We start from the raw sequence: 27,011 nt of genomic DNA, 5'->3' as shown, positions 1-27,011 counted from the left end.
CCATACAGCACAAGTAGATACTGAGAATGTTCAAAGGATATCTCAGCAGTAGATTGCGTATATTCTCATAACATTCGAGATACGTACCACGATTTTCTGAGAACATACTCAGAACATTTCTATTTCCGCCTCACCTAGTTCATAGTATCTACTGAGAATATCCCGCAGTAAATACCAAAAATATCTCAGGTATCAATATAGAACCAAGGATAGAATATGCACGGTATATACTTATTACGTTCGATTAGGGTAAAATAATTGGTACTCTTTTATATTTTATAAATTTATGTTTATTTATATGTGCATTGTAAATTATTGCCAATGTGTGTACGTTACACACTACAATATTTAATATTGACAACTAATACCGCAATAACGCCGAGTTTAATGCTTATGTCACTTCGAGTGTCATACGTGATAGAGAGAATTGCTATAGAATAATAGATTACTGCCTGTTTTATGTCATATACGATTTCCTTATAGAATATTGCAGTGTTTTCGAACTTTAAATCACATAGTGATTTGAGTACATATGAAGTACATATTTAAAACTAGCGAAAATAATCGTTTTCTTAAAAAAGGATTGCACATATATAAGTAAACAAAGAAGAAATAGGAAAATGTATTATAGTCACAAGAGTTGTTGGAAAGATTTAAAAATTTGAGTCCTCACTCGAAAGTTATCGCACAGAAAAATGTACTTACAAATTAAGCGTGATTTAAAGTTCGAGAACACTGCAATCGTTCAAATATCTCGTGAATACATTTTCAATTGAATAATACATTAAGACGAACAATTCTTACAGTGCTAACAATTATCTTGTAAGTTATGTCAGACTCAGTCAGTCAGACAGTAATCTCGATATTTCGCATAAAAGATAATTAGAATGGACTTTATAAACTTTGTAACATAATTTCAGCGCATTTACAGTAAGCGGCAAGTTATAATTGTACGAATAATACATATATGGCAAGGGAAGGCATCATATTGTCCGTGGATGTTTTAATACGTGTTGTATAATGTTTTAAAGTTATATAGTTCTCTTTCCATATACGGACCATCCTTCAGTATACATAGATATACACACACATATATACATAAGTATACATATATCATGTTACATACGTATGTGCACATGTCTGTACATAATATATATTTTTCAAGAAAAAAATACATGTATTAACTATATGTCATCCTCTCGACGAAACATACCTATTACAAAACGAGAAGACAAAGCAAAATTCGTTGAGCTGTTGGTACGTATTGCACAAATACACAATTGGTATCACAAATTGACTCTAACATATGCGAGCCAAACACTTCGTCGTCGCACGCAATCTGTTTTACGGGAACGAGAAGCAGCACGCGAAACAGGAGCGATAAATGAAATGCATCTCGCGTTTAGAAAAGTAAACAAATAAGCTGCTCCTCCAGACACAACGTTTTAAATGCTCCGATAATCTAAATGTGAGTAATTGTAAATGTAAATATATCAGCTCGTTGTGCATTAGCTGAAAAACGTAAGACGTAAAAAAAATAAGCGTTCAACGGTCAGTGTAAAATTGATTGCGTGTGACATACGCTTAACTAAAAGTTCTTATTTCCTAATATGAAACTTTCCTTACGAGGATAATACCTATTCGAAATAATACTTAATATTTTGCTAACGCGATTATCTACATATAACACAAAATTAAAGATTTTTGGTTTTTTTGCATTACGCTAAACAATATTAAGTTCTCTATGCAAAACTGGACCAACGCAGGCAGTGTGTTACTACGGCAGAATTGCATTGATGATACTGGCACAGTGAGGCAATGACCTTCGGATTCTCTCTAAATAACTAAGAGTAATTATTAACATATTTATCTGGAAAACTATATAATCATTTACGTCGCGTAAGTAATTATTTTGTTTATCCTATACTAGAGATGGGTGATACAGTCTGAAAGTATCGTATCGATACGCATCATGAATGAAAATATCGTCCATCTCTATCCTATATCATCCATACCATCAATCACTTCCACTTAATTCCTATACACGGAAAACTAATATTGCAGACCAACATTTAAAAAATAAAACTTTTAAGAAAGAAAACATGTTGCTACAGCATCTCGACAATATTGCAAAAAAGACCAACATTAAAAAAATAAAACTTTTAAGAAAGAAAACATGTTGCTACAGCATCTCGACAATATTGCAAAGAAGACCAACATTACAAAAATAAAACTTTTAAGAAAGAAAACATGTTGTTACAGCATCTCGACAATATTGCAAAGACCAACAGTTAAAAAATAAAACTTTTAAGAAAGAAAACATGTTGCTACTAAACTGATCTGACTCTTACGCAAAAAGATAAATATTCATATTAATTACTGCATCGTTTACAATCTAACGTCCGTTTTCCAAAGGCACGTTATTTTCCAAAGGCACGTTATTTTCCAAAGGCACGTTTTCTTTTTCTTGCTCTTTGTTTCTCGTCATACGTTCCTTGGCATGGGCTAACCATACTTTAATCGGAGCTGAAATTTGGTCGTCTGTCACATTAACAAATGATTTTCGTATCACACCTGAAAAAATAACATTTTTATTGTTTATTATTTCTAAATAGTAGAACAAATATGTCTATGCTAATTTAATTTTTGTATAATATTATTAGATTAATAATTTAAATTCAGTTACAAATAATTATATGCTCTATCTCTAATATACACAAAATAAGATACTTTAATATATCAGTATTGATGAATGTTTATATTATTTAATAAATTAATAAATTATTAGAAAATATTTAGGAACATATCTTTCAACTTTTACAGCAATAATTATAGCATTCATTAATAAAAAAAATACAAATTCTTTTTAAATATTTCACTTACTTATAATTATTTTACAAATTTCTAATTTGGAAAATATTAGTTTCTTTTTTGCACCGTACCAACCGTACTTAATCGCCAGGTCATTAGAAACCATTAGTTTCATCAGTCGCAAACATGATGTTTTCATGTTTTCACATAATACAAATGCCAGTTGTGTCGTCTGAAATATTTGTAAATATTTGAAACAATAAAAAAAACGTACAAAGTATAGAATGTATGGAAATTTTATAATATTAAAAAGTAGACATTTGACTTACTTACCATTTCACTTCGATAAGATGCGTTATTTTTTAATTTTGTTTCCATCGCTTCAAGATCGTTTTCATCCTTCAATGGCAGATCTTTAAAAATATCAATTTTTTGTCTTTCTTCCGTTTCAAAAGTACCAGTTGAAAGTTTGCCAACGCGCCGTTCAATATTTTGTATGGCCGTGAGTATGTTGGTTATGCTTGTGGCTATTTTCGTTACTTTTCGAATTAAATATAGTGTAGGATCATTTGATTCTAAAAAACATTCGAAACAGATTTTATTTATGTATGAAAAGAAAAGATAACATTTTCAAAAATTCTACAGATTAAAAATATGAAAAAATGTAAGCTGATTGAACTACAAATAAAAAAATAAAACGCAAAATTTTTTTATAATAAATAACTTTACAACTCTAATATATATAATAATCGTAAGTAAAATAGAAACTATTTGCATACTTACTTAGTTTAAAATTGTGATTTGGTCCTAGTACTTTAGTCTTCTTTCCTGTTAATGACATTACTAAAGTATTAACATTATCATTATCGTCATCATCACATGATTCTTCATCCTTCGAAACATTTTTATTTCGTGAATCTAAATGCAATAAAAAATAATACTACCATTACTATTTCAATACAATTTTAACACATTGATCTCACATTTACCTACATATACAACTACAAATACTAGATTAAAAATATGAAAAGAACCAGTAAAAACAACCTAGTCAAAATGATGTCAAAGTGACATCAAATTGATGAGAAGTATGTCAAAATGAATGATTAAAATGATGGCAATATTAATGCATAACGACCCATACCATAATGGTGATTTTAACTGTCATTTTGACATCTGTTTGACGTCAAGATGACAGTCACCCTGTACAGGAATATAAATGCACGATTAAAATTAAATTATATTAAATGAGAGCAGGTTGTTTTCACTAAGTTAAAACAGATATCACAAAAAATTGTTGCAAAATAAATTGCACAGAATAACGTTATGTACATTATATAAACTTATGAATAATTGTAAAATATAAAAGTAAAATAAAAATTACTTGTATATTAACCTTTATTAGAGGTCAAGCTCGAACTTGATAGACCATCATCTTCATAATCTCGCTTATCTCTTTGAATATATACTGGGTCGTCTACTTCTTCTTCTTGTGTTTGATGATTCCTAGACCCTCCGGGTCTAATGCGGCCAGAACTAACAACACTTGGTGGACCTAAAAGTAATGAAACAATGTAACCATTGTATATATTGTTTATACCGTTTTTAGATAGATAGGCTGCGTTCAGCGAAAAAAGTAACTCACTGAGCGCTCACTGAGCTGCTTTTCCGCTGAACGTAGCCATAGATAAATCTTATTTCAATAAAAATTATACTTACGAAAATCGTTTTTTCCTTTATTGTAGTGTTTGTTTGATGCAGTATTTTCCATTTTCTTTGTACTCTGTCTGTTATCATATGATCTGTCGTCAAAACCTGAAAATCATACAACAATACATTGCTGAAATATTATTCTATAGTTAAAAACATTATTCTTAGTTAAAAAAGATCACAAAAAATTATTGCAAAATAAATTGCACAGAATAACGTTATGTACATTATATAAACTTATGAATAATTGTACAATATAAAGTAAAATAAAAATTACTTATATATTGACCTTTATTAGAGGTCAAGTTCGAACTTGATTGACATCATTATCTTCATAATCTCGCTTATCTCTTTGAATATATACTGGGTCGTCTACTTCTTCTTCTTGTGTTTGATGATTCCTAGACCCTCCGGGTTTAATGCGGCCAGAACTAACACCACGTGGTGGATCTAAAAGTAATGAAACAATGTAATTTCCTCGGCAACGCCGTCGAGGAATTTCGATTCCTCGGCAACGCCGTCAAGCTTAAGCTAGTGCTTTATAAAGTTCTTACTTTTTTGTGCATTTTTGGTTTTTGTCCAATGTGTAACTTCGTTTGATAACTTATTCGGTGCTTTTGGGATATTCTCACATATACTGTCATCTGACAGTTCATTATCATTGCTGCTCATTGATGATGATGAGTTCCTATCTTTTTTGGCTCTATTTTTCCTTGATTTCTTACGACATTCATCTTTCTCGGTATTTGATGTAAGATCAGACTCTTCTTCGGCTCGTTTCAACTTTTGTCTTGCCACGTCATAACTCACTGCAACAAAATAACATAATAAGAATAAAAACATGTACCATTGTCCTATAATTATTAAAATACATCAACAAACATTAATGTTGTATGTGGAAAACAAATAATAATACACATATTTCAGAAACAAATATAATATTACTTACAATATGTCCCATATATTTTTCGGATGGAACATTTTGACCATGTAGATTCCGGCTCCGCCATACGTTTAACTGCTTTGTTGTGTCTTGCAGTACTAGTGTACATAGGCCAAAAAGCTTCCGTCGAATCTTGAGTCAACCAATTCTTTGGAACTACTGAGAGTCCATCTTCAAATTCAACGACTGCGTACATCTTCAACGTGCCAGCCATTCTGCTTCAATACATGTTAAATTTTGTTATGTATCAATGGAAAAACTGCATATTTGTCATTTTCATGCGGCAATTTCACATATTTTCTAATAACATTTTTTAATGGCCACGATTTCAATTCTGAGCATGAGTGCACACTATAAATTCCAAGTAATGATGATGGACAAGGAATATTGTATAGGTCGTTTTTTTCTAAAAATTCACGACCTATAATGACTGGAATATTTCGCTTTGAACAGTGTGCTATATTTTCTATACATGCAATGGCACCACAATTTAAGCCGCAACAACTATCGGCGAGTGTCCCAGCTTTCAATGTAATTCCTTTATACTTCACAATTTTATATTGTGGATTGTTACAATTGGAAACAAGTGGACCATCATAATGCAAATTTGTTAAATTTGGATGTACCAAAACAGAATGTGATGAAAGAGAAGTTGATAATGATAAATCCGAGTTTATTTCTTGTTCAAAATATCTCCGCACAACTTGTTGTAAAGGTCTCTCTGTTTTCCTAATATATTTTTTCAATGTTTTCATATAATTTTCAAATTTAAATGCAGTGAAGTTGTCAAGCGGTCCAAATCTTTTGACGTCATCAACAAGATGTACAAAACTGTGAATATTATGTGACATATTCTCAATACCATATACTTTCTTAAATGTTTCAATAAAGAAAACTATCAATTCTTGCGCATAATTTATGTATTGATTTAAATCTGGTGAAGAAAGAATGCGAATAATCACATGTAACGTCATAAAGTTGATATATACGTTTTTTTTTAATATAGATTTAAAAGCCAGTGGACCCGTGTATAATAATATCAGTCGATATTCTGTAGCTTTCCATAATTTCACACAATTCAGTGCTCGTGGCTTTCTTGCAAATTCTACAGGTATTGCAGGCTTTAACAGTGTTATTAAACGTGTAGAAATTTCTTCAACAGCTCTATTTTGTAGTCGATAATCCAATTTTCCAGAAAGCCATAAATATATTAATTTGCGTATAATTCCTAAAAACACCAAGTGCATAGGATCTAAGGGAACATTGGTAACAGGCTTAAAATGTGGTATTTCTAACAAACTGCAGGTGATATCTGGCTTGTGATAATTATCGTCAGTCTTTCGAATGAAATCGTCATCTGTTCTAGGTGGTGCATCGATTTGTGGGAAACATATTCGGTTTCCTACATATTCTCCTTCTGTTTGACACTTAGTACAGCTGGAATAACCAAAATGTCCCTTTACACACAGAACGAATGATTTCGCTGGAGTATCACAAATTAAAGCCTCAAGTCTGCAATTTATATTACGACCATTGATGGTAACACCGTTTTCGCACATATCTTTAGCCTCGTCAACAAATTGCTTCAAAAAATCATTGGCATTTGTCGGTTTTTCATATCCATGATAAAGTCCAATTACAAATACATTATCATATGGAAGAACTGAACCTAATATGGGCCAGAACTGTTGTGATGACGATTTCGACAGTGGTAATCCATCAACATTGATAGTTATTTTCACACAATCAATATTATCCTTTACGGATGTCAATATATTTAATACAGATTTAAGTAATCCAAAATGGTGATATATTCCCGGTGTTACTGTGCGTATCTCTTGTTGTCTCGGTGTTCTTAGAAGTGATCGTGCATCTATCGACAATTTTGAAAAACAAGAGTGTTGTTTTAATCTTTGAAGTAATGCTCTCAGAGCAGTATGTGAGACTTGATGCTCTGTAGCCCAGACAGCAAGGATATCTTTAAAATCGCTATTTGTTGTATTTACATTTTCAGATGCCACATGAGGTATTGAGTCACAAGAAATGTTTATAGAAGATTGTTCTGAATCCGATTCGTTTAACTGTCGACATTCGTCATTTTCATATGCTGCAAATATATTATTCTCATTTTCTTCATTAATAGTGCCATTTTCAATTGCATGTGTTTGTTTACGTTTATGTATTGTATGTGAATACGTTGTAGAATTCTCTTTTAAATATTCTGATTTTTCATCATTATCACTATGTGATGATACAGTCGTATTTATGAAACTATCATATATAAGTTCTGATTCTTGTGCAGCTAATTGACGCAAGCGACGTTTTGATAGATGTGCAATGTCTTTTCTGGGCAAATGTCGTTTCATTATATATCTGTTAAATAATGTTATGATATTAATCAGTATTATTTGAAGAGAGAGACAGAGGGAGAGTATTAATACTTTTAGAGTATTATATTTTATTTTTAGTTGATATCATTATACTGTTTTATAATTTTCATATTATATTGTACATAATATATTATTAATTAGTATAAATTATATTAGAATTATGCATTGTTATTTTAAATAACGATAAAAGTATTAAAATTAAAAAATATATACAAATGTAATATTTTAAAAATGTCTTTTAAGAATGTTCTGGAGGCACCGTCCCAATGAAAAGTATGCAGAAAATATTTAAAACATCGATATTAATTCTCCAGGAATACAAAGACAAAGAAATATATACAAATAGCAAATCTAATAGAACGTATAAAAGACATAGATTCAGTGACTGTAAGGCTGGTTCTACGATTAGTCGTATGTCGAAGTCGAATGTCGGAACGTAACCGATGGTCCAATAAATAAAAATCGTTTTCGAAAAATAAAATCTCTCATTGAATCATCGGCTGCGTTCCGACATCCAACTATGACACACGACTGATTGTAGAACCGACCTAAATAATTGTTACTATACTATTACTTTTCCAAAAAACAACTTTTTATCTAAATTGTAAATCAATCTCAAATTTAGCCCCGAACTTTGAAAGACAATACAGAATATGGTATATTTTCATTAACATTGTAGCATTTGCGAAAGGAATAAAATCGAGTGAGAATCTGTACAAATATTAATGTCACTCTTGTTATCATATTTTTCAGAGTCGACGATCGGCGTTTCCCCTATTTATTTTGCACGGACGTACACGGATGTGTCTCGTGTGTCGTCCTGAAATATTTTTGAAACGTTGCTGACGCAACGTTTTGCCTTTTGTGCATTTCATTTCTACATATATAACGAACGAAGAAGATTGGTAAGTTTATTACAATAATACGTAATTATAGTAGATGTGCAAACTATTAAAAAAAGAATGAAATCGAATGAGAATCGGTATTGAAAATTACATAATGTTATTGAATACAACATTATTTTACTTTAGTATTTATCGTTTTTTGCCTAATTATTTCAATTACTGCAGCATTAAGTAAATATATTTTATTATATACAAAGTAATAATATATATATATGTATTTATGTAATACTTCAGTACTTAACTGAAATAATTAGGCAAAAACCAATAAATATAAAAAGAAAATGATGTTATATTAAATAACATTATATAATATTCAATACTGATTCTCATTCGATTTCATTTCTTTTTTAATAGTTTGCACATTTACTAATTACGTATTATTGTAATAAACTTACCAATCTTCCTCGTTCGTTATAAATGTAGAAATGAAATTCACAAAAGGCAAAACGTTGCGTCAGCAACGTTTCAAAAACATTTCAGGACGACACACGAGACACGTATCCGTGTACGTCCGTGGAAGATAAACAGGAGAAACGCCGATCGTCGACTCTGAAAAATATGATAACAAGAGTGACATTAAATTTGTACAGAAAAAAAGAATGAAATCAAATAAGAATCGGTATTAAATAATACATAATGTTATTGAATATAACATTATTTTACTTTAGTATTTATCGTTTTTTGCCTAATTATTTCAATTACTGCAGCATTAAAATAAATATAAAAGTATATTTTATTATATATAAATTCTCGCTCGATTTGATTCCTTTTTTAATAGTTTGCACATCTACTATAATTACGTATTATTGTAATAAACTTACCAATATTTTCCGTTCTTTACGAATGTAGAAGTGAACGAAAGGCAAAAGCGAGAGGCTAACGCAACGTTTTAGAGGACGACACACGGGATAAGTCCGTGTAAAATAAACGGAGGAAACACCGGTCGTCGAGTCTGAAAAATATAATAACAACAGTGACATTAATTTGTGCCGATTCTCGCTCGATTCACTATTTACGAGTTATGATAATAAACTTACCAATATTTTCCGTTTTTTACGAATGTAGAAGTGAACGATCGAAAGGAAAAAGCGAGAGGCTGACGCAACGTTTGAGCAACGTTTTAGGACGACACACAAGATAAGTCCGTGTAAGATAAACGGAGGAAACACCGGTCGTCGAGTCTGAAAAATATAATAACAACAGTGACATTAATTTGTGCCGATTCTCGCTCGATTCACTATTTACGAATTATGATAATAAACTTACCAATATTTTCCGTTCTTTACGAATGTAGAAGTGAACGATCGAAAGGCAAAAGCGAGAGGCTGACGCAACGTTTTAGGTTAGGACGACACATGAGATAAATCCATGTAAGATAAACGGAGGAAACACCGGTCGTCGAGTCTGAAAAATATAATAACAACAGTGACATTAATTTGTGCCTATTCTCGCTCGATTCACTATTTACGAATTATGATAATAAACTTACCAATATTTTCCGTTCTTTACGAATGTAGAAGTGAACGATCGAAAGGCAAAAGCGAGAGGCTGACGCAACGTTTTAGGTTAGGACGACACATGAGATAAGTCCGTGTAAGATAAACGGAGGAAACACCGGTCGTCGAGTCTGAAAAATATAATAACAACAGTGACATTAATTTGTGCCTATTCTCGCTCGATTCACTATTTACGAATTATGATAATAAACTTACCAATATTTTCCGTTCTTTACGAATGTAGAAGTGAACGATCGAAAGGAAAAAGCGAGAGGCTGACGCAACGTTTGAGCAACGTTTTAGGACGACACACAAGATAATAAGTCCGTGTAAGATAAACGGACAAAACACGTCCGAACTGGTCCGTGCCTGTTGCGGCTCTTGGATGACCGCGAGCGACTAGCGTACTGGCCGCGCACCGTTGCCTGCCTCTCTGCCTCTGCCGGGCCCCGCCGCTCCAAGTCCGAAGATGCGGAAGAAGACGACGACGACGACGACGAGTCTCTGCACGACACAACTCACTGAACTCCACTGAACTCACAACTTCGACAAGATGTCCGACCACCGACGTCCGACAGGTCCGACTTCGTGTTCGTGGCTTCGTGCCCGATCGACTCTCATCGGGGCGACTTCGGCTCGCCTCTATGCGCGCGCATCAACACGCCGCCTTCGGACTTAGCCGATTCGGCGTTGTCGGTGAAAGCAACACGCCGCGAGCGGACTTTATTTTCTGATCCGTATTAATTTATATATTCTGAGTAGTATACGAGAATGTACGAAAAATAATATACTACTGTGAGATATTACAAGTACATCCTGAGAATTTACGAAAAATAATGTACTACTGTGAGATATTACAAGTACATCCTGAGAATTTACTAAAAATAATGTACTACTAGAGATGTTATAGAAATGTTCCAGGTATATTATATACGGTACGTATATGTACAGTACGAGTACAGAACATTCGAATGATATCATGTGCTGTATGGGTATTATATTGCGCCTTCGCAAAAATTGGTCGTATGACAAAAGATAATACGCTATTAGCGTCATATCTGCATCTGAACGTTCCCCATAAACCCGGGAAATACTAGCACATCCTGTATACATGAACGCGCTCGTGTTAAAAAATCGTTCAATAGACAGCGAGCCACCGGACAGTAACGACGACTCGTCGTCATGCGGTTCTACGTGTTGCTGGTGAACATAGTTGCTGTCGCGGTGATGATGATCAGCGTCGCGATCACCTCCGAAAAAGTGAATCGCGGACTCGATCAGATCGAAAGACCGTTTCGAGTTGATAGTATAGTCACTCCTCAAAATCGGAACGTGGAGCCATTTACTGATTCATCGTCTATATTCTTTTTGCATCTGCTCAAGTATAAACCGCGGTATCAGAAGCTAGATAAGATCCCTACTACTACTGCCGCTGCGACAACCAGAGCTTGCATCTGCGTACCTTTTTATTTATGCGACAGTAATCAGACAATCATCACCGATGGGAGCGGAGTAATCGACGAGCGGTGAGTTCATCATCAAAGTTCAAAATTCTTAATTAATCTATAATTACTTGCCGCTAGAGAGAGAAAGAGAGCATCCAGGTCTTAATTAACTTTAATCTAGTTCAGTTGATCTATACCAAATTTTAATTTAATTTTATAACTATCGTAATTTTAATTTTATTTATTTTACCTATTTTACCTTCATTCGCCTTTACCCTATCGAGTTTTAGTTTTACTTTATTTAGTCTTAAATTCTGATTTATTTTTACTTCTCTTTTTAAGTTATAAATTTTAAGTATTATATTAAGTATTACATTTAGTTCGCTAGCTAAATTAAGTTTCAAGTTAGTCGACATTGGGTGCGTTCAGCCGATACTCCGCTAGCCTAGCAATCGTGAGCAGTCGCTCGTTTCCTCTCCTTTTACCCAATGGATTAAAAGGAGAGGAAACGAGCGACTGCTTAGGCTAGCGGAGTATCGGCTGAACGCACCCATTGATAAAATCAAAAGTGTTTAATAATATAGAAATAAAATAACTGTGCAGTGCTGGAATATGTCCTGGGGAATTGGATGTCTGCTGCTACCCGCGAAGAACTACACCAATGCCTACGACACCTCCAACTACACCACCAATAGTAACATTTCCAACTACACCACCGACAGTAACATTTCCAACTACACCACCGACAGTAACATTTCCAAATCCTCCCACGACCGTATTTCCGAACTGTATCTGCGTAGTGACATCGCTATGCGATCCTAACGGAATAGTCACCATACCTGGCGAGGGTATAATAAATCCGCGGTACGGATTGTGCCCCGGCAACCTGGTCTGCTGCAGGATATTGGTGACCACGACGCAGCCACCGACGAATCCTCCGACCACGATGACCACGGTACCACCCACGGTGGTCACGACTGCACCACCTGGACAGACACAACTATGCTTCGTATGCGGCGGTGTCACTCAATGTTTCACTTGCGTGACTGTCATTACACCCGGCGGTGGTGGCATGATAGATCCCAGATTCTCTCAGATCTTGTCAGACGGAAATGTCTGCGCGGCGATGAGCATACCGTCCTGTCAAAACACGGCATCAGACACGCCGATTACGAACCTGGGCCCGTTAAAGAACGCGGGTACATCGCAGGAATGTTACTGCGTGAAGACCTGGTTATGCTCTGAAGGAAACACTGTCAGTTTGGACGGTCTTGGCATAATTGACTCGAGATTCACGACGTGCTCGTCGGCAGATCAAGTGTGCTGTCGGCTCGCAGGGATTGATCTTCAGGGTCTTCGCAACGCTGGCACAACTCTCGCGTCCTCGTCCGGAAGTCCCGACGCGAACATACCATCCAATCGCTCGTCCTCGCAGATCGCTTGTGGTATACGGGACAATAGTTACGCGCCGCGTAAGTATAAGCCGTAGTCGTTATATTCGTGTCAACGACGTAGCGCGTAGTCTAGGTGAAGTATAAATTTAGAACGGTATATTAATTCAGGCTACTATAGGCTGTTGCTCGAACAATAATGATAGCAATCACTTACAGCGCAGCCTTTTCCCCCTAACTCCGAGAAAACCTATTTCGCTGAATTCCCATGGATGGTCGCGCTTCTCCTAAAGTCCGCGACCGGCGGTCCTTACGTTTTCCACTGCGGTGCTTCAGTGATCAGTAACGGGGCCGTCCTCACTGCCGCCCATTGCGTTGTGAAGTACGTGTAGAAAGACGCAAGAAGCGATTTTTCAAAACATCTCTCGCAATTTCGTTGGTTCTAATCGGTTCATTTTTTCTTCGTCTTAATTTTCCGACAGCCAAAAGCCCGAGAATTTAATTGCACGCTTCGGACAATGGAACTTGGGAAACAATACACAACCATTGTCTACTCAAGACGCGCAAATCTTCACAATAGTTGTGCATCCGTCGTATTTTAGCGACGGACTTTTTCACGATGTGGCTGTCCTCGTTTTGGCAGAACCAGTCACTTATAGCGCGAACGTCCTGCCGATTTGCCTTCCCGACCAAGGTATGGCCTTCTTGGCCGGGACCAGGTGCTACGGAATAGGATGGGGCAGCGATTCGTTCGGTGAGCCTCGAATTGAGATTACAGATTTCTACTTATCATTTCTTTCGGCTTATCAAAAACAAGTATTCATTCACAATTCACAATTCCCAATCACGTTCAGGACCGGAAGGACAATATCATGCCGAGCTTCGAAAGGTGAGTCTACCTATCATCGATCGAGGAGATTGTCAGACGCGTTTACGAAGCACGAAATTGGGTCAATACTTTGAACTGCATGGATCGTTTATTTGCGCCGGCGGCGAAACAAATAGAGACACGTGCCGTGGCGACGGTGGTGGACCATTGATTTGTCAAGCCGCTACGGGACAATTCTTTCAGGTGAGCTTGATTATGATAAAAATAATATCTTACACATTAAGAAAGAGTTCAGCAATGAACAAAGCGAAATGGACAGATTTAATACTCTCTTTAATTCTTTTTCAAATGTTTTCCCTATTTTAAGCATCTGCGTGACTTACATTGTCATACTAATTATGCTCTTTTAATCAGTAAGATTTCATTATTGTTTTTTAAATTCTTGTTTATTTATACAATCTGTTATTAATTTTATTTCCTATTTTAATTAAAGTGCAAATTAAATCGAGCTAAGATCGCAGGCATTTTTGTTACTGAATTTTTATATTACTGAACAAAAGAAATAGACTTGAATAAATTCGTATTTTAGGCTGGTATTGTATCATGGGGCATTGGTTGCGGAGCTTCTAATGTACCTGCAGTATACGCCAGCGTATCGCAACATAGTCAATGGATAGATCAACAGTTCGCGACTTATGGCGTATAATGATGTGTGTCGTGTGTAGTTTATTTAGTCATTTCTAATGCAACGATTGCGATTACGTGCCGTTTACGTATGCTAATATCACTCGCATAACTTATGACAATTATTATAATAATAAAGTGCAATGATATTTTATATTAACTTTATATACTTTCGTTATCTTAATTCGCTCGAGCATCTGTATTTTGTTCAATCTTCTGATCATACAGCGAGTAATCAATGCGTCATAAACACATTCTCCGAGAACGAATATCTGAATAGATTTGTTTTAGTTAATACGATAGCTGTGTAACACAAAGCTTATCGCGGCACGACGAGCGTGGGAAAGAAACTCGGAGGTCAAGCGTATATCGTTGTTCTAGTTTCAGAGCAAAATATTTCTCGTATGTATTTTGAATTATACGACAAATTGTTATTCGCTACAAAGTTGAGCACGATTTATTGATACAACGAGACCAATCTACAGATCCAAAGAAAATTGCCCTAGGAAAATCTATGAAACATGGCAAACGTTCGTACTTGCACGGCTATATTATCTGGATATGAATAATCAAAAAATTCACAAAAAAGGTTTCTACCGTGACACTGTTATACACATTGCCGTGACCAGGATTCGAACCTGGGTTACTACGGCCACAACGTAGGATTCTAACCACTAGACGATCACGGCTATTGGAAGAATCGAATGGAGTCTCGGAAACTGAGCACAATGTTTGCGCCGATAAATAAACAAATTTTTCAGTAATTAAATATATACTTTGATTAAGACGACTGTAATAAACAATATAGCAAATTACTTATAATAAGATAATTGTATATGTACTATATGTAGCGAAGATAATTACAGAATTTTGCGAAAAATTAATATTTTTTTATGATATATTTAAAATATATTAAATATCTCTTTCTTTCTATCATATATTCGATATACAAATTCAAGAAATTCTGAAAGTAAATAGTTGACAGTTGACAGTTGACGGTGGCTGATAGCTATTCTCTACAAAAGCACGAATATCTGAATAAAAGATCGATAAATTATTTTATAAAGAAAAACGTTTTTTAAGCACATAATTTCGCGTGGTTATAATTTTCGAACGCACAATTTGATGTTACTACGAAAATTAATAAAAAAAAAAAACTTCCACCGTGACAATGTTATTCACATTGCCGTGACCAGGATTCGAACCTGGGTTACTACGGCCACAACGTAGGGTCCTAACCACTAGACGATCACGGCTATTGGAAGAACTGATTCCAGAACTGGAGAATCGAGTAGAAGACTTTCACCGACCTAATATTTTTCCAATAATTAAATATATACTTCGTTAAATACGGTTATACAATAAATCATGTAATATATTAAATTACTTTATACTAAAATAATTGCGTACATTGAGAATAATGTAAGACTTTTGTTATAGAAATTAATATTTCCTTCGCATAAAGATATAACTTTTTTTTTAGAAACGTTACATATTTATGCATTAAATTGGAAAAAAAAATAGTATTTATAGTAATTATTATATTTTGCATATTTGCGCTTTTCACAGCGCAATTTCACCGAGTTCAAAGTCTTTGATGATAACATGATAACAATATTTATGCAAAGCATAGTGCAACGTTTATCGCATCAAATATTGAACTTTGCTTATCACATACAGTTTCATTTTATTTATCTTTGAGAATTAAATTTTGATCAAATCGGAACAATCAATCTGTGCTACGTTTTTAAAACAAATCGAAAGAGACGCTCAATCTTAGATTAAGCATTGCTTCAGTATTGTAAAATGGAATTATATATGTATTTAAGAATACTTCATTCTACAAAGCGTTTTATCGACTTATTTTACGTAAAGATGCACACATGGGAAATAGTTACCAATGATGTAGCCTTATTGCATTTTTTACGAAAAGAGACAACCGTTTCGTTAAGCTATGTGTTCATGACTTCCTGCTAACAATTATTATTATTACAGTGATGATATCTTTTGGATGACTACAAAATATTTTAACGTTCGCAACTCCTTCCGCGTTCTGGTCGTACTCACTATTGTATATAATACATAAATAGCAGCTTCGTCATTTTCTTTCATGAAAGAGTTATAAGAGAAACGAATTGTTTTTTGATTGCGCAACCAAACTCAAATATTACGAATCTTCGATTTCGCGAATATTATCCTATGAATATTTTTAACTCATCTGTATTTTTACAAAGTGTTCGCAATCGAGCTGATAAATATTCTCGCGTTCGGTAAAATGAGGATGGTAAGTGGCATTTCCGATCAGATATAATGTCAAATGAAACGCTGTTGCAACACTTGCGGACAATACCCGATGATTACGTGTCATCCGAATCGTGTGCAACCAAATGGCACGACAATCTCGATAATCTCTCTCTTTTTAACGACGTGCGTCATTTATGACGTTTAGGTAGCACGTATTGCAGACTAAATCCATTTTTTTTTACACGCTTTTCCTCTATCGAGGCATTAAACGAATCGGGGTAGGAATTGTCTGCATTATACTTTCCACATTCCTAATAGCTTTAAGAAAACTTAAACGGCAAACTATTACGATATACGGATATTATATACGTATTAGTATAAAAAGAGTAATAGAATGACGTAAATCAATTTTCATATTAATATAAATATCAGTGACCTGCAATAACTTTTTTCATAATTTTTCAGTTTAGATTAAAATCCGCAAATTTATCGTCGTTGTCTCTCTCTTTTTTTGTGGCAAACTGCACGAAGGAAAATTGAAATATCATAGCAAAAACGAGATGTCCGTTGTCATGTTTACAATGCCTTCTAAAGAATGATCAGACTCACACACCTACTTGACCTTAACACAAAAAATTTGTGAATTCCAAACTTTTTACGAAACGGATTACATAAGATAAGATAAGCTCGCAACCGTCCACTAAGAACTTATAAGCTGAAAGACCATTAATTTATCATGTATATCCGCTCGCATTGGCCTCGATTTGAAATTATAGTTAAATAAACTGTTGGCTCTTATGGTTTGTAAGGATCTGGACAAAGATCAGAACTGACATCAGATCGTCTTTCAAAAAACTCATTTACCCAATTCGAAAAGTTTCTTGCTGCGGAACATATCAGTAAGGATTCGCTTGGTCATTATTGACCTACGGTCAGTTGGGTCAGTAGTATATACATATATATTCTTTCAAAGAATTTCTTTCGTATGTTGTATGCGTCACGAGAAAGGGGAATTTTGCATCAAGGGAACGCGTGAGTTTCTCTACTTAAAACTTCCAGGAAAATCACGTCGATCCTCAGGGTCAATGTAGGTGGGAAATGCCGGTTCTCCAAGTTCTCGGTGTAGTAATGACACAGAAGCAAAGTGGGGAGAATTCATGATAAACGTGCTCGGAGTAGGGATCCTATGTGTATGTACAGAGGACATCACGATTCTACACTCGGGCATCGCTCCTTCGAGTGTAAGGTGTCGTTCGCTGTTCGTCGTGTTTCGGTGTTTCCTTCTGGTGAGTGACCATGCCAAATTTAACTAGGATTTAAATAGATTTACTTTGTTCGAGTGTTTTTTGAATAATAGTCAATAAAGTTTGTCATTTGTTCGCTTATTCGAGAGAGAGAGAGAGAGAGAGAGAGAGAGAGAGAGAGAGAGAGAGAGAGAGAGAGAGAAAGGGAAATCGGAGTCTGAATATTATGTTGTATGATTTTTTTTTTACGTGACCTTGGCAATCTCAATTTCAACGAAAAATTTTCATTATTTAATAATAACGATAATGTCCGAATTTATTTGTTTGCTTTAATATTCGTATATTTGCAGATCGCGTTTATCACATTAATTTATATAATCATATAGTAGTGATTATATATTATGTATAATTTCGATATGTAAAATTATGCTATGATAAATTAATTTTCTTTTGTAATTCCTTGATGCAAAATTTTTGCAATTCCTGAATATAAATAGCCCGACGGTGATACCGGTTTAACGAAATATGTTAATCTATTGGTTTGTGATTGTGATCATCCGACGCCGCAAGATCAGTGGCAAGTAGTTTTAAATAAGTGTATCGTAAGAAGATCTTACGACTGAAACTGTTACACAATGTGCTGTTTGACGCATCGGTTATCAAATAAATGGGATTCACGTGGTAAGAAAACATCGAATACTCGGAATAAATAGCAAAACATTTCTAGTCTCGCGCTACGTCTTTATCATCGGAGCGTGTTATGCGCACAAATAAAATTAAGAAAATATTTTTGTATGATGACACATATATCCGTGCGCATCTTCATTAAACGCGGCGCGGAAGCACCTCGAAGATAATGCTGATTATCAGATAACATCAGATGTTCTGGATAATTATGTGATCAAACTATTGCGTGTATTTCGTAGTTTTCAGAAAAGATTACAAGTATCCTGCCTGAAAGATGAGGATCGAGTGCCTTTTCTCGGATTTAACATCGTATTGGAAGTTTGAAATAGTTTTACTGTTACTGTTATAAGAATATCTTAGAAGTGGGATATTTTAAATTTTTCTCGTGCATTAATATTTTTTATGAAACTTATAATGTTTTACAGAACAGATAAAAAAAGGAATATTTATTTTGAGGTAATAAATGCATGAGAACCGTTAATGTACCATTATTTGTTTACAGATATAATTTATTCGTTACAGTTATAATTACAGAAATTCCAACATTCCGACCTTAGATGTTTAGATTTTCTTTGTGCGGCCTATACTTCAAATTCGACCTAAATTATTTAGGCCGTCTGTTGTAAACACTTGATAGGCGACCGGACCTGGCTTCAGGTCAGGCCGCGTATTTTGGCCGTTATCATTTGCGATGTAAACGCGCGATCACGCGCGACGCGTCCTAAAAGCTCTTATTTGCTTCGGATTCGCTGCAGTTCAGGGCGGTCCCAAATACGATCCCGTCAATTTTTAGGTCTCTTTCGGTGTAAACGAATGATGACTTAGAAATAGGTCAGGCCGCGATCAGGTCGCTGGGTGTAAACGTATAGCCATTATGCTTATCAGGAATTACTAGGATTGTGGAACGCATAAATGTAATCTCATAATATTCTGATAACTCGGAATTCCGAGAAAATTGCATAGTTTACCAAATCACATAGAAAAAATACGTATTATTACTGGTATCCTTATTTCTTTATTAATCTGTAATTATTATAACTTTTCGAAATCTAATCTTTTTCATTTCAATATAAAAGAGTTTTATTTGGAGACCAATCCGATTGTAATAAGATAAAGTGTAAAATAACAAGCCTGTTCTATATTGCAGTAATATTCGAGACTCTCTCTCTCTCTCTCTTTCTCTCTCTATTTCCTCACGTAAATTTAATATACCTCTATCTGTTAGTGCATCACGTAAACAAGTTATCTATATTCAAGCATTCTCTTATTCAATAATGCTTCTCGATGATAGCCGAGAATTGCCGAAGACTAAAACGCTTCACGTTAATGATCGCACGAAAGACAATACTTATCATCAAAGATCTCACGAGCTACTTAGTTTGCACTCACTTCCTTCGATTTTCTAACTTAAAGCGCACCGCTATATCATCGCTATTTATAGCTTCGGAAAAAAAAGATATCTCTTCTTTATGATTGCCATTGCGAGGAGTTTTCGTAAAATCAGCCATGATCCGTTCCGCAACGTTCCCACCGATATATACGTTATACCACTTTTTGTATTTGCTTCAGGTAGACCAGACTTGACGCAAACCATGTGGCAACTGGTTTCCGCATTGACCTTGGTTGGCGTGACTTTGGTGACGGCATTGCCCGCGGCGCAACAAAACGACGGTAACCTCGACGATCTCATCGCCCAGGCATTCCCCAATGCTAAGACGACACCTCCACCTCCGTCAGTGCCCCAGATAGGTGGCGATCTCGATAGTCTTATTCAAGACGTTTTCAAGACCGGAAATGTCAGTACCACTACCCCAAGAAATGTTATCCTCGGCATAGAGAATAAAACACCCTCGAAACCTGACGACTGCGAATGCGTGCCTTACTATCAATGCAAGGAAGGCAAGATCGTGGAGAATGGGGTCGGCATCATCGATATCAGGTCCGATTTTGGTGATAAGGATGAGAAGCGCCCGGGGTGAGTTTATTGACCAAAGATCGGAGAGTCTCGACCGGTTTTCTCACCGGATAGCGATGGACTACGGCATGCCGCGAAATTTTCGTTCGCGACAGATACGGACGACTAACGCTCCCCCGTTGGTATCGTAAAATCGAGATTGAAAAACTTTAACCACGACTGGTCTCGGTAGAGTTAGATATACGACGATAACTTAGTAGCTTTTTTCCACTGAATTGTGCAAGAAACTACTCACATGATCATCTCCTCGTTTTCAACTAAATTACTAAATTGGTACTGGTATCCCATGCACGGCTCTATTTTTTATTACCAAGATGTGCGTAGTAATAATATAATCTCGCATATAATTTAGATTTTAAAATTAAATATACTCGCTCGCACACACACATCCCTTCTGATTTATTTATAATTATTTGTTGTTTTTTTTTATAGTGTAATAATAATACACAAAAAGGAGAATTTCTTTTTAATAGTTTGATAAAACGAATAAGATATTTTTTGCAATGTAAATTATTGTTTGTAATGTAAAGATGTTTTTTAAAGAATAGTTCTTAAAAGTGTAAAACATTCAGCTACAAAAATTTTCTGTGCGAATTAACAGATATAAAATTTTGATACTATTTACTCCTTCCTTCAAGTCCTCCTAATGTACAATAAATAATATCGTTGAATATGGTTATGGCATGGTAGTTACAAGTAGTTTGAACCGTATATAGAAAGTGAGTGTGTTAGAAGGAAAGCGGAAGTGTCGATGTTGCTAAATCAGGAATGGTTTGAAATTTTTTTTGTTATCCGATTGTCGACTCTGGACACAATATTGCGCACTCATAAATGACGTAATCAAATAAAATTCCGTATAGCAGTTGACGCTTATTGAGAATATTGTGTTGTTATAATATTCGAAAAAGTGACGTTCTAATTGATGCAATAGTGAAATATTTTGATCGTTGCAATTGAAATTGTAGATCAAGTTGGAAAATTGAAACTGAAATATAACTGAAACACCCGGAACGTGTATCACGATCAAAACGGATCAAAATTAATTACTCCGGAATCAGAAGTCGGCACAATTTGCGATTAATTTTTGTTAAAAGTACTCTTAATGCATGGTTGAATTTGTATATACATCTATACATATATATAGATATTTTTATCTTGTTAAGTTAGATTAAATTTGATAAATATTCTTTGTGATAGTTTTTAATTTAGACGGTTTATTATTTTTAGCATGCCGCCTTACTATTTTCGCAGCATGAGACTATCTTTGGACAATAAAATTCCTCTGGAGTCGCCAATAAATAATACGTATATGCTGTCTTTACTTTAAGCACAATTTCACGTAGATAATTAAACCAGAGAAGAAACAATTGTCGGAAATTATAATTACTTTTTTCTTAATGATTACTTAATGATCTAAATCATTTATGATTATATCCTACTTTAATTTTGACTGAAGAAGAAAAACTTTTCGTATTTTAAATGTATTCTTTCTCAATATTTAACGGATTAAAAAAAATAATTTAACATTGCTAGAAAAACGTTGCTCTTAAAATGTTATCAAAATTAAAAATTGAAAAATTTAAAGTACAAGCTGCAAAATCTATTTTAATCTTTTTCGGATATTTTTTAAATCTCTTTTTTATTAATATGTTTATCTATGCGAATAAACGATCGGATCTATTTGCATAAAATTAATTAGGATAATAGGTCCTCACGTTTTCACGATCACATTGTGGAATATTTAGAGGTCTTGGACCATGCGACAACTACTTGGATGTTTGCTGCAAAGCGCCGGATCTCCTGCCACCAGTCACACCTCCACCGACCAGTAGTAGAACCGGATGTGGACAGCGACATCCTGAAGGAGTCGGTTTCAGGATCACCGGCCAAACCGATAATGAGGCCCAGTTCGGCGAGTTTCCGTGGATGGTGGCTATTTTGAAGGAAGAGGCTATTGGCGCTAACGGCCAGAAATTGAATGTTTATCAATGCGGCGGAGCTCTTATCCACAGACAAGCCGTTCTCACTGCGGCTCACTGCGTCAACGGGTCAGTAGTCTTGCCGTGAATATCTTTGCAATAACAAATAGTATTTTTGCAGATATTCGATAACCTTGATTAATAAAACTTAATTAGATGATCTTAGATATTTCAAGTATATTCAAGTATCAAAGAATATGGATAAATAACTCTCGCTCATGCCATGGCGCGCTACATTCGAACGTGGGAATAGACACTATTTTGCATCCATATCTGTTTCTGTTACGCCCGTCACTCGTTATTTCTCTAATTTAACAATACATTCCGATCAATAGGAAGCAACCACAGGAGCTGAAGGTTCGCGCGGGAGAATGGGACACACAGACGAAGAATGAGATCTATCCGCATCAAGATCGGGACGTCGAGAGGGTCGTGGCTCACGAGGGCTTCCATTCGGGTGCGCTCTACAATGATTACGCTATCCTGATCCTGAAGACCCCGATCGAGTACGCGGAAAACGTTGATATCGTGTGTCTACCGGAAATAAACGCGAACTTCGACGGATCCAGATGCTTCGCCAGCGGATGGGGAAAAGACGTATTCGGTACGTCATTTATATATGCACTGAGAAAAAGGTTTCTTTATGCCAATTAAATATATTTGGTTGACACTTTTCTAAAATATTTATTTCAAGCAAACGAATTATATTTAATATAAATGAATGTTTTGTTGGTATTGCTAATTTACTTTATCATTCATATTTGTGTCAACTCGGCGATATAGCTGACATGATTTATTTCATACAAAATGTGTGTAGATGTTGGATCAAATAAAGTTCGTTCTTTTGAGTGAAACGAATGCGATTTGTTGAGCCAACTCTATATTTCTTAATAGATAAGAAATCTTGCTAGCACAACCAAACAGCGCGGGCTCGCGCGGCGAGAGAGTTCGGCGCGCGCCCGCTACGCGGCTTATCGCCGGCTAATTCTCTCGTAAGAAAAGTTTGACATCGACTGCTATATAAAGGGCAGCCTAGATCCCTTCAAGATATTACATTCAGTCACAACTGAATTCTTTATTGATGCCATTGATGCCAACTTATTGACGACGGAGTGTGCAGTTGGCATCAATAAAGAATTCAGTTGTGACCTGAATGTAGTATCACTAGTATCTTGAAGGGAGATATATATATATATATATATATATATATATATATATTATTACAAACGTCGACGCGGATTTCCAGGAAAATGAAATTATTTACTATTAAAAAATATTTAATTGATGCAAAAAGATATTATTTTGTGCCAGATTCGAATTCCTTACCTAATAATAAATCTTCCGTTAATGTAACAAAATATACTTTTATGCCAAAATTATATTCCTTAACTATTAAGAAATATTCAATTGATGCAAAAAGATATTCGTTCGTGCCAAAATCAGATTCATTAACTATTAAAGTACATTAATTTGGGGCAACAGAATATTCACTATTATCACAAACCAACGATTGCATTGATTCAACAAAATATTCGATTCGCCGTATCCAACCATGCCATTTATTATCTGTTAACAAGCCTTATTTGGTCCAAAGAAACTTTTTTCTCAGTGTGTTTTCAGTGTACGAAAAAATGAATATTGATCGATTGAATCTTTCCGCAATAGCTCTAACTTTAATATATTATTGGAGTTAGTTGTTTGGTTTGCAACGATCGACTAATAATGGATTTAGATCGACCTGAATATGCAACCGGCATAATAATTTTATATTTAATTACAGGTAAAGAGGGACGTTACCAAGTGATCTTAAAGAGGGTGGAACTTCCTATAGTACATCGTGATAGGTGTCAAGACATTATGCGTACCACCAGATTGGGAAAATACTTTGTTCTAGACAGAAGTTTCATCTGTGCGGGTGGAGAACTAGGAAAAGATACCTGCAAGGTAAACTTGAGATGTCTTCCACGGAAATTCTTTTAACTCCGGAGATTCTATAAAATTCATATCTTATCTGCATCTACATATAGTACAGCATTTCGATACAAAAGGAGAATACAAAAATTCTAGAGACTTTAACGATTTCTTCGAATCAAAAAAATCTAAATTCAGGAAATCTATTTTTAGAAAATCCGCGTGATAAAATTCAGATCCGAATGTTTTCTAACTCCTTCTTGCGCTCAATATAATTATACTTTGCAAAAAGAAGAGCATAAACTGGAATAACAATTATCTAGAAATTGGTGCTAAATTATTCAAGATAAGCGCGGTTTTTTCCCGAGAATTTTGTGCAAAGAAACTTCCTATATTCCTCTCCTCTCTATTTTGTATGCGGTCAAAGAAAAGAGTGATTTTTCAATCTTTTTATTTGCAGGGCGACGGTGGAAGTCCACTCGTGTGTCCGCTACAGAATGATCCGACCAGATACGTTCAAGCTGGCATTGTAGCCTGGGGACTTGGCTGCGGCGAAAACGGAACTCCCGGCGTTTACGCTAACATAGCCCATGCCCGTCAATGGATCGACGAACAAATGGCCTTCTACAATCTGGACAATACTGTTTACCAATATCCTAACTGATTACTCTCGTCCAAAGTACCAATATGGACCACGCAAATTTTTTTATTTTTGGCATTTATTTATAAGTACTGAGTTTTTTTTACATCAAATAATTTAAATTGAGAACAATGTGATGTTAGCAAGCTATCACGTTGACGATATAGGATTCCATGAATCTCTCTAATATTAAAAAAAATCCCGCGTTATTTTATGTTCGTAGTTTGAGTTACGCGTTCGAAGTTGATTGTTGATATGTGCATGTGACGAAAAACGAATAAGATTTGTAAAAATCAATGTATGTCATTTTGTATATGACGCACAAGCGAATAATACATTTTTATTAAAAATAGGAAGACAATATTAAAGTTTATTTCCTACTGAAACCTTAAAAGTATGTAATGATTTTTAATTGATCAATTATTGATTTGCCGGCGGTAAATTGTAAAATACAATGCTCCCCATTCTGTTATAAAGGTAATTTATGAAAGTTCAGCTTCAAAACTTTTAGACCTAATTGTTCTATACGTGATAAAATTAATTTGTCAAAAACATTGTCACTATAATTTAGTAAAGTTTAGTATATATTAAGAATGATCCATTTATAAAAAATTTTCTAATAAATTAATTGAAAGAAGTGGGTCGATTTTTGGTAATCACAGTCACCAAAAAACCTATTGGGTTTCTTTATAAAAAGACATATTCAGATTATTGTTTACTCAACAAAAACTCTCTCTTTAAGGCTCCTGGTCCCTGAGCCGAGAACTCTGCGTTGACGATGGCGCCGTACCGTCGCGGCAGAAATAAGAACTCTCTCCTCTCACTCTCTCCAATGGAGAATTCTGTCTTGTGACATGTTGACAACCTATTTTGCGTTGCGTTAAATTTCTTTATTATTCGCTCTGTACTTTGTGCTATAACGTTTAACGTATTCGTGAAACTCGTAAAATTGACCGTATGGTAAGATTTGCAAGAAATACATATGCGGAAGGAACATTCTCCACTCCTTTCGATAGTCGAAAACGGCTTGTTTTTCCGTATATTTAGGCTTCGTTTTATGGCTGTTTGTTTATTGTCGAGGGAAAAGGATAGTATCCGGTCAATTTTAGAAGTGTGCTGAAACGATCTATAGTGATTTTTTATTGAAATGTCTTTTTATTTCGGAAAATACCGCAACATAAAATAGGGTAATTTCTCGCCTCGATAGCAAGAAATTCAATATGGCTGCGGTGACTACCCAGGAGCCTTAAATAATTTGCAGTCTATAGGCGATTTTGGCGATCGTTTGGTATGGTTTGGTACATATACCAAAGTTGCTATCCGTGGCTGCTATTGGTTCTGGTGCAGTTTGGTACCCTTGGTTGCTTATACGAGAGTCACGCCAAAAATTGCCTTATAATAGTGATTTGAGGTATTATTGTGAATCAAAAAACATATTGAGACCATGTTCAGATAAACATCTTTTTTTATAATGACCCATACTATCACCTCCCAAAATACTTCCCTTTCCTGACTCATCCTGTATAGAACGGATGAGATGACGGGAACCATGACAGGCAATAATTATACGTCTGATCTGCGCAATAAGATGATTCTTCGCGCAGATAAACACGATGTAAAAATTATGCACCGCATTTTTTTAACATTTTAGCGCGGAATCTAAAGTTATCAGTCACATTTTTTCTGCGTAAGAAATACCTAATTACAATACAATAAACTTGATTTAT

The 27,011-nt window shown here is 35.1% G+C and overlaps 2 protein-coding genes, 1 non-coding gene and 1 pseudogene across 5 annotated transcripts; 2 read left to right on the top strand and 2 right to left on the bottom strand.

The window, feature by feature from the left end:
• Positions 1-267: 267 nt before the first annotated feature.
• LOC139808096 (uncharacterized) lies at positions 268-11,249 on the bottom strand (annotated as a pseudogene).
• A 143-nt stretch (positions 11,250-11,392) lies between these two features.
• Positions 11,393-14,769, top strand: LOC139808061 (uncharacterized). The gene is made up of 6 exons (XM_071769679.1): positions 11,393-11,781; positions 12,304-13,172; positions 13,311-13,473; positions 13,574-13,845; positions 13,946-14,163; positions 14,510-14,769. Exons 1-6 carry the CDS (start codon positions 11,438-11,440, stop codon positions 14,624-14,626), a joined length of 1,983 nt encoding a protein of 660 aa, XP_071625780.1. The 5' UTR covers positions 11,393-11,437; the 3' UTR covers positions 14,627-14,769.
• Positions 14,770-15,788: 1,019 nt separating this feature from the next.
• On the bottom strand, positions 15,789-15,860 carry Trnah-gug (transfer RNA histidin (anticodon GUG)). Its single transcript has one exon. It is a non-coding gene; the product is annotated as a tRNA-His (tRNA).
• Positions 15,861-17,978: 2,118 nt separating this feature from the next.
• LOC139808062 (phenoloxidase-activating factor 2) lies at positions 17,979-25,636 on the top strand. Of its 3 annotated transcripts, none has more exons than XM_071769680.1 (6): positions 17,979-18,134; positions 20,349-20,754; positions 22,500-22,802; positions 23,069-23,337; positions 24,514-24,677; positions 25,105-25,636. In XM_071769680.1, exons 1-6 carry the CDS (start codon positions 18,035-18,037, stop codon positions 25,306-25,308), a joined length of 1,446 nt encoding a protein of 481 aa, XP_071625781.1. In that variant the 5' UTR covers positions 17,979-18,034; the 3' UTR covers positions 25,309-25,636. The 3 variants fall into 3 exon arrangements, with proteins under 3 accessions (XP_071625781.1, XP_071625782.1, XP_071625783.1); XM_071769681.1 differs by having other exon boundaries at positions 17,980-18,134; positions 20,349-20,718; XM_071769682.1 differs by having other exon boundaries at positions 17,996-18,134; positions 20,353-20,754.
• The last annotated feature ends 1,375 nt before the right edge of the window (positions 25,637-27,011 follow it).

This window comes from Temnothorax longispinosus, chromosome 2 (genome assembly GCF_030848805.1).
Source record: "Temnothorax longispinosus isolate EJ_2023e chromosome 2, Tlon_JGU_v1, whole genome shotgun sequence".
Classification (NCBI taxonomy): Eukaryota; Metazoa; Arthropoda; class Insecta; order Hymenoptera; family Formicidae; genus Temnothorax; species Temnothorax longispinosus.
The sequence above is the reverse complement of the archived record's forward strand: the minus strand, read 5'-3'. Positions and strand labels throughout refer to the sequence as shown.

What these genes read in the sequence shown, in the direction of transcription:
- LOC139808061 (XM_071769679.1), top strand. Translation starts at nt 11,438, where the DNA reads ATGCGGTTCTACGTGTTGCTGGTGAACATAGTTGCTGTCGCGGTGATG. An exon ending in GGACAATAGTTACGCGCCGC is followed by an intron (nt 13,173 to 13,310) that starts GTAAGTATAAGC and finishes AATCACTTACAG; the next exon opens with CGCAGCCTTTTCCCCCTAAC. An exon ending in GCCGCCCATTGCGTTGTGAA is followed by an intron (nt 13,474 to 13,573) that starts GTACGTGTAGAA and finishes ATTTTCCGACAG; the next exon opens with CCAAAAGCCCGAGAATTTAA.
- LOC139808062 (XM_071769680.1), top strand. Translation starts at nt 18,035, where the DNA reads ATGTGTATGTACAGAGGACATCACGATTCTACACTCGGGCATCGCTCC. An exon ending in TGTTTCGGTGTTTCCTTCTG is followed by an intron (nt 18,135 to 20,348) that starts GTGAGTGACCAT and finishes TATTTGCTTCAG; the next exon opens with GTAGACCAGACTTGACGCAA. An exon ending in GCGGCTCACTGCGTCAACGG is followed by an intron (nt 22,803 to 23,068) that starts GTCAGTAGTCTT and finishes TCCGATCAATAG; the next exon opens with GAAGCAACCACAGGAGCTGA.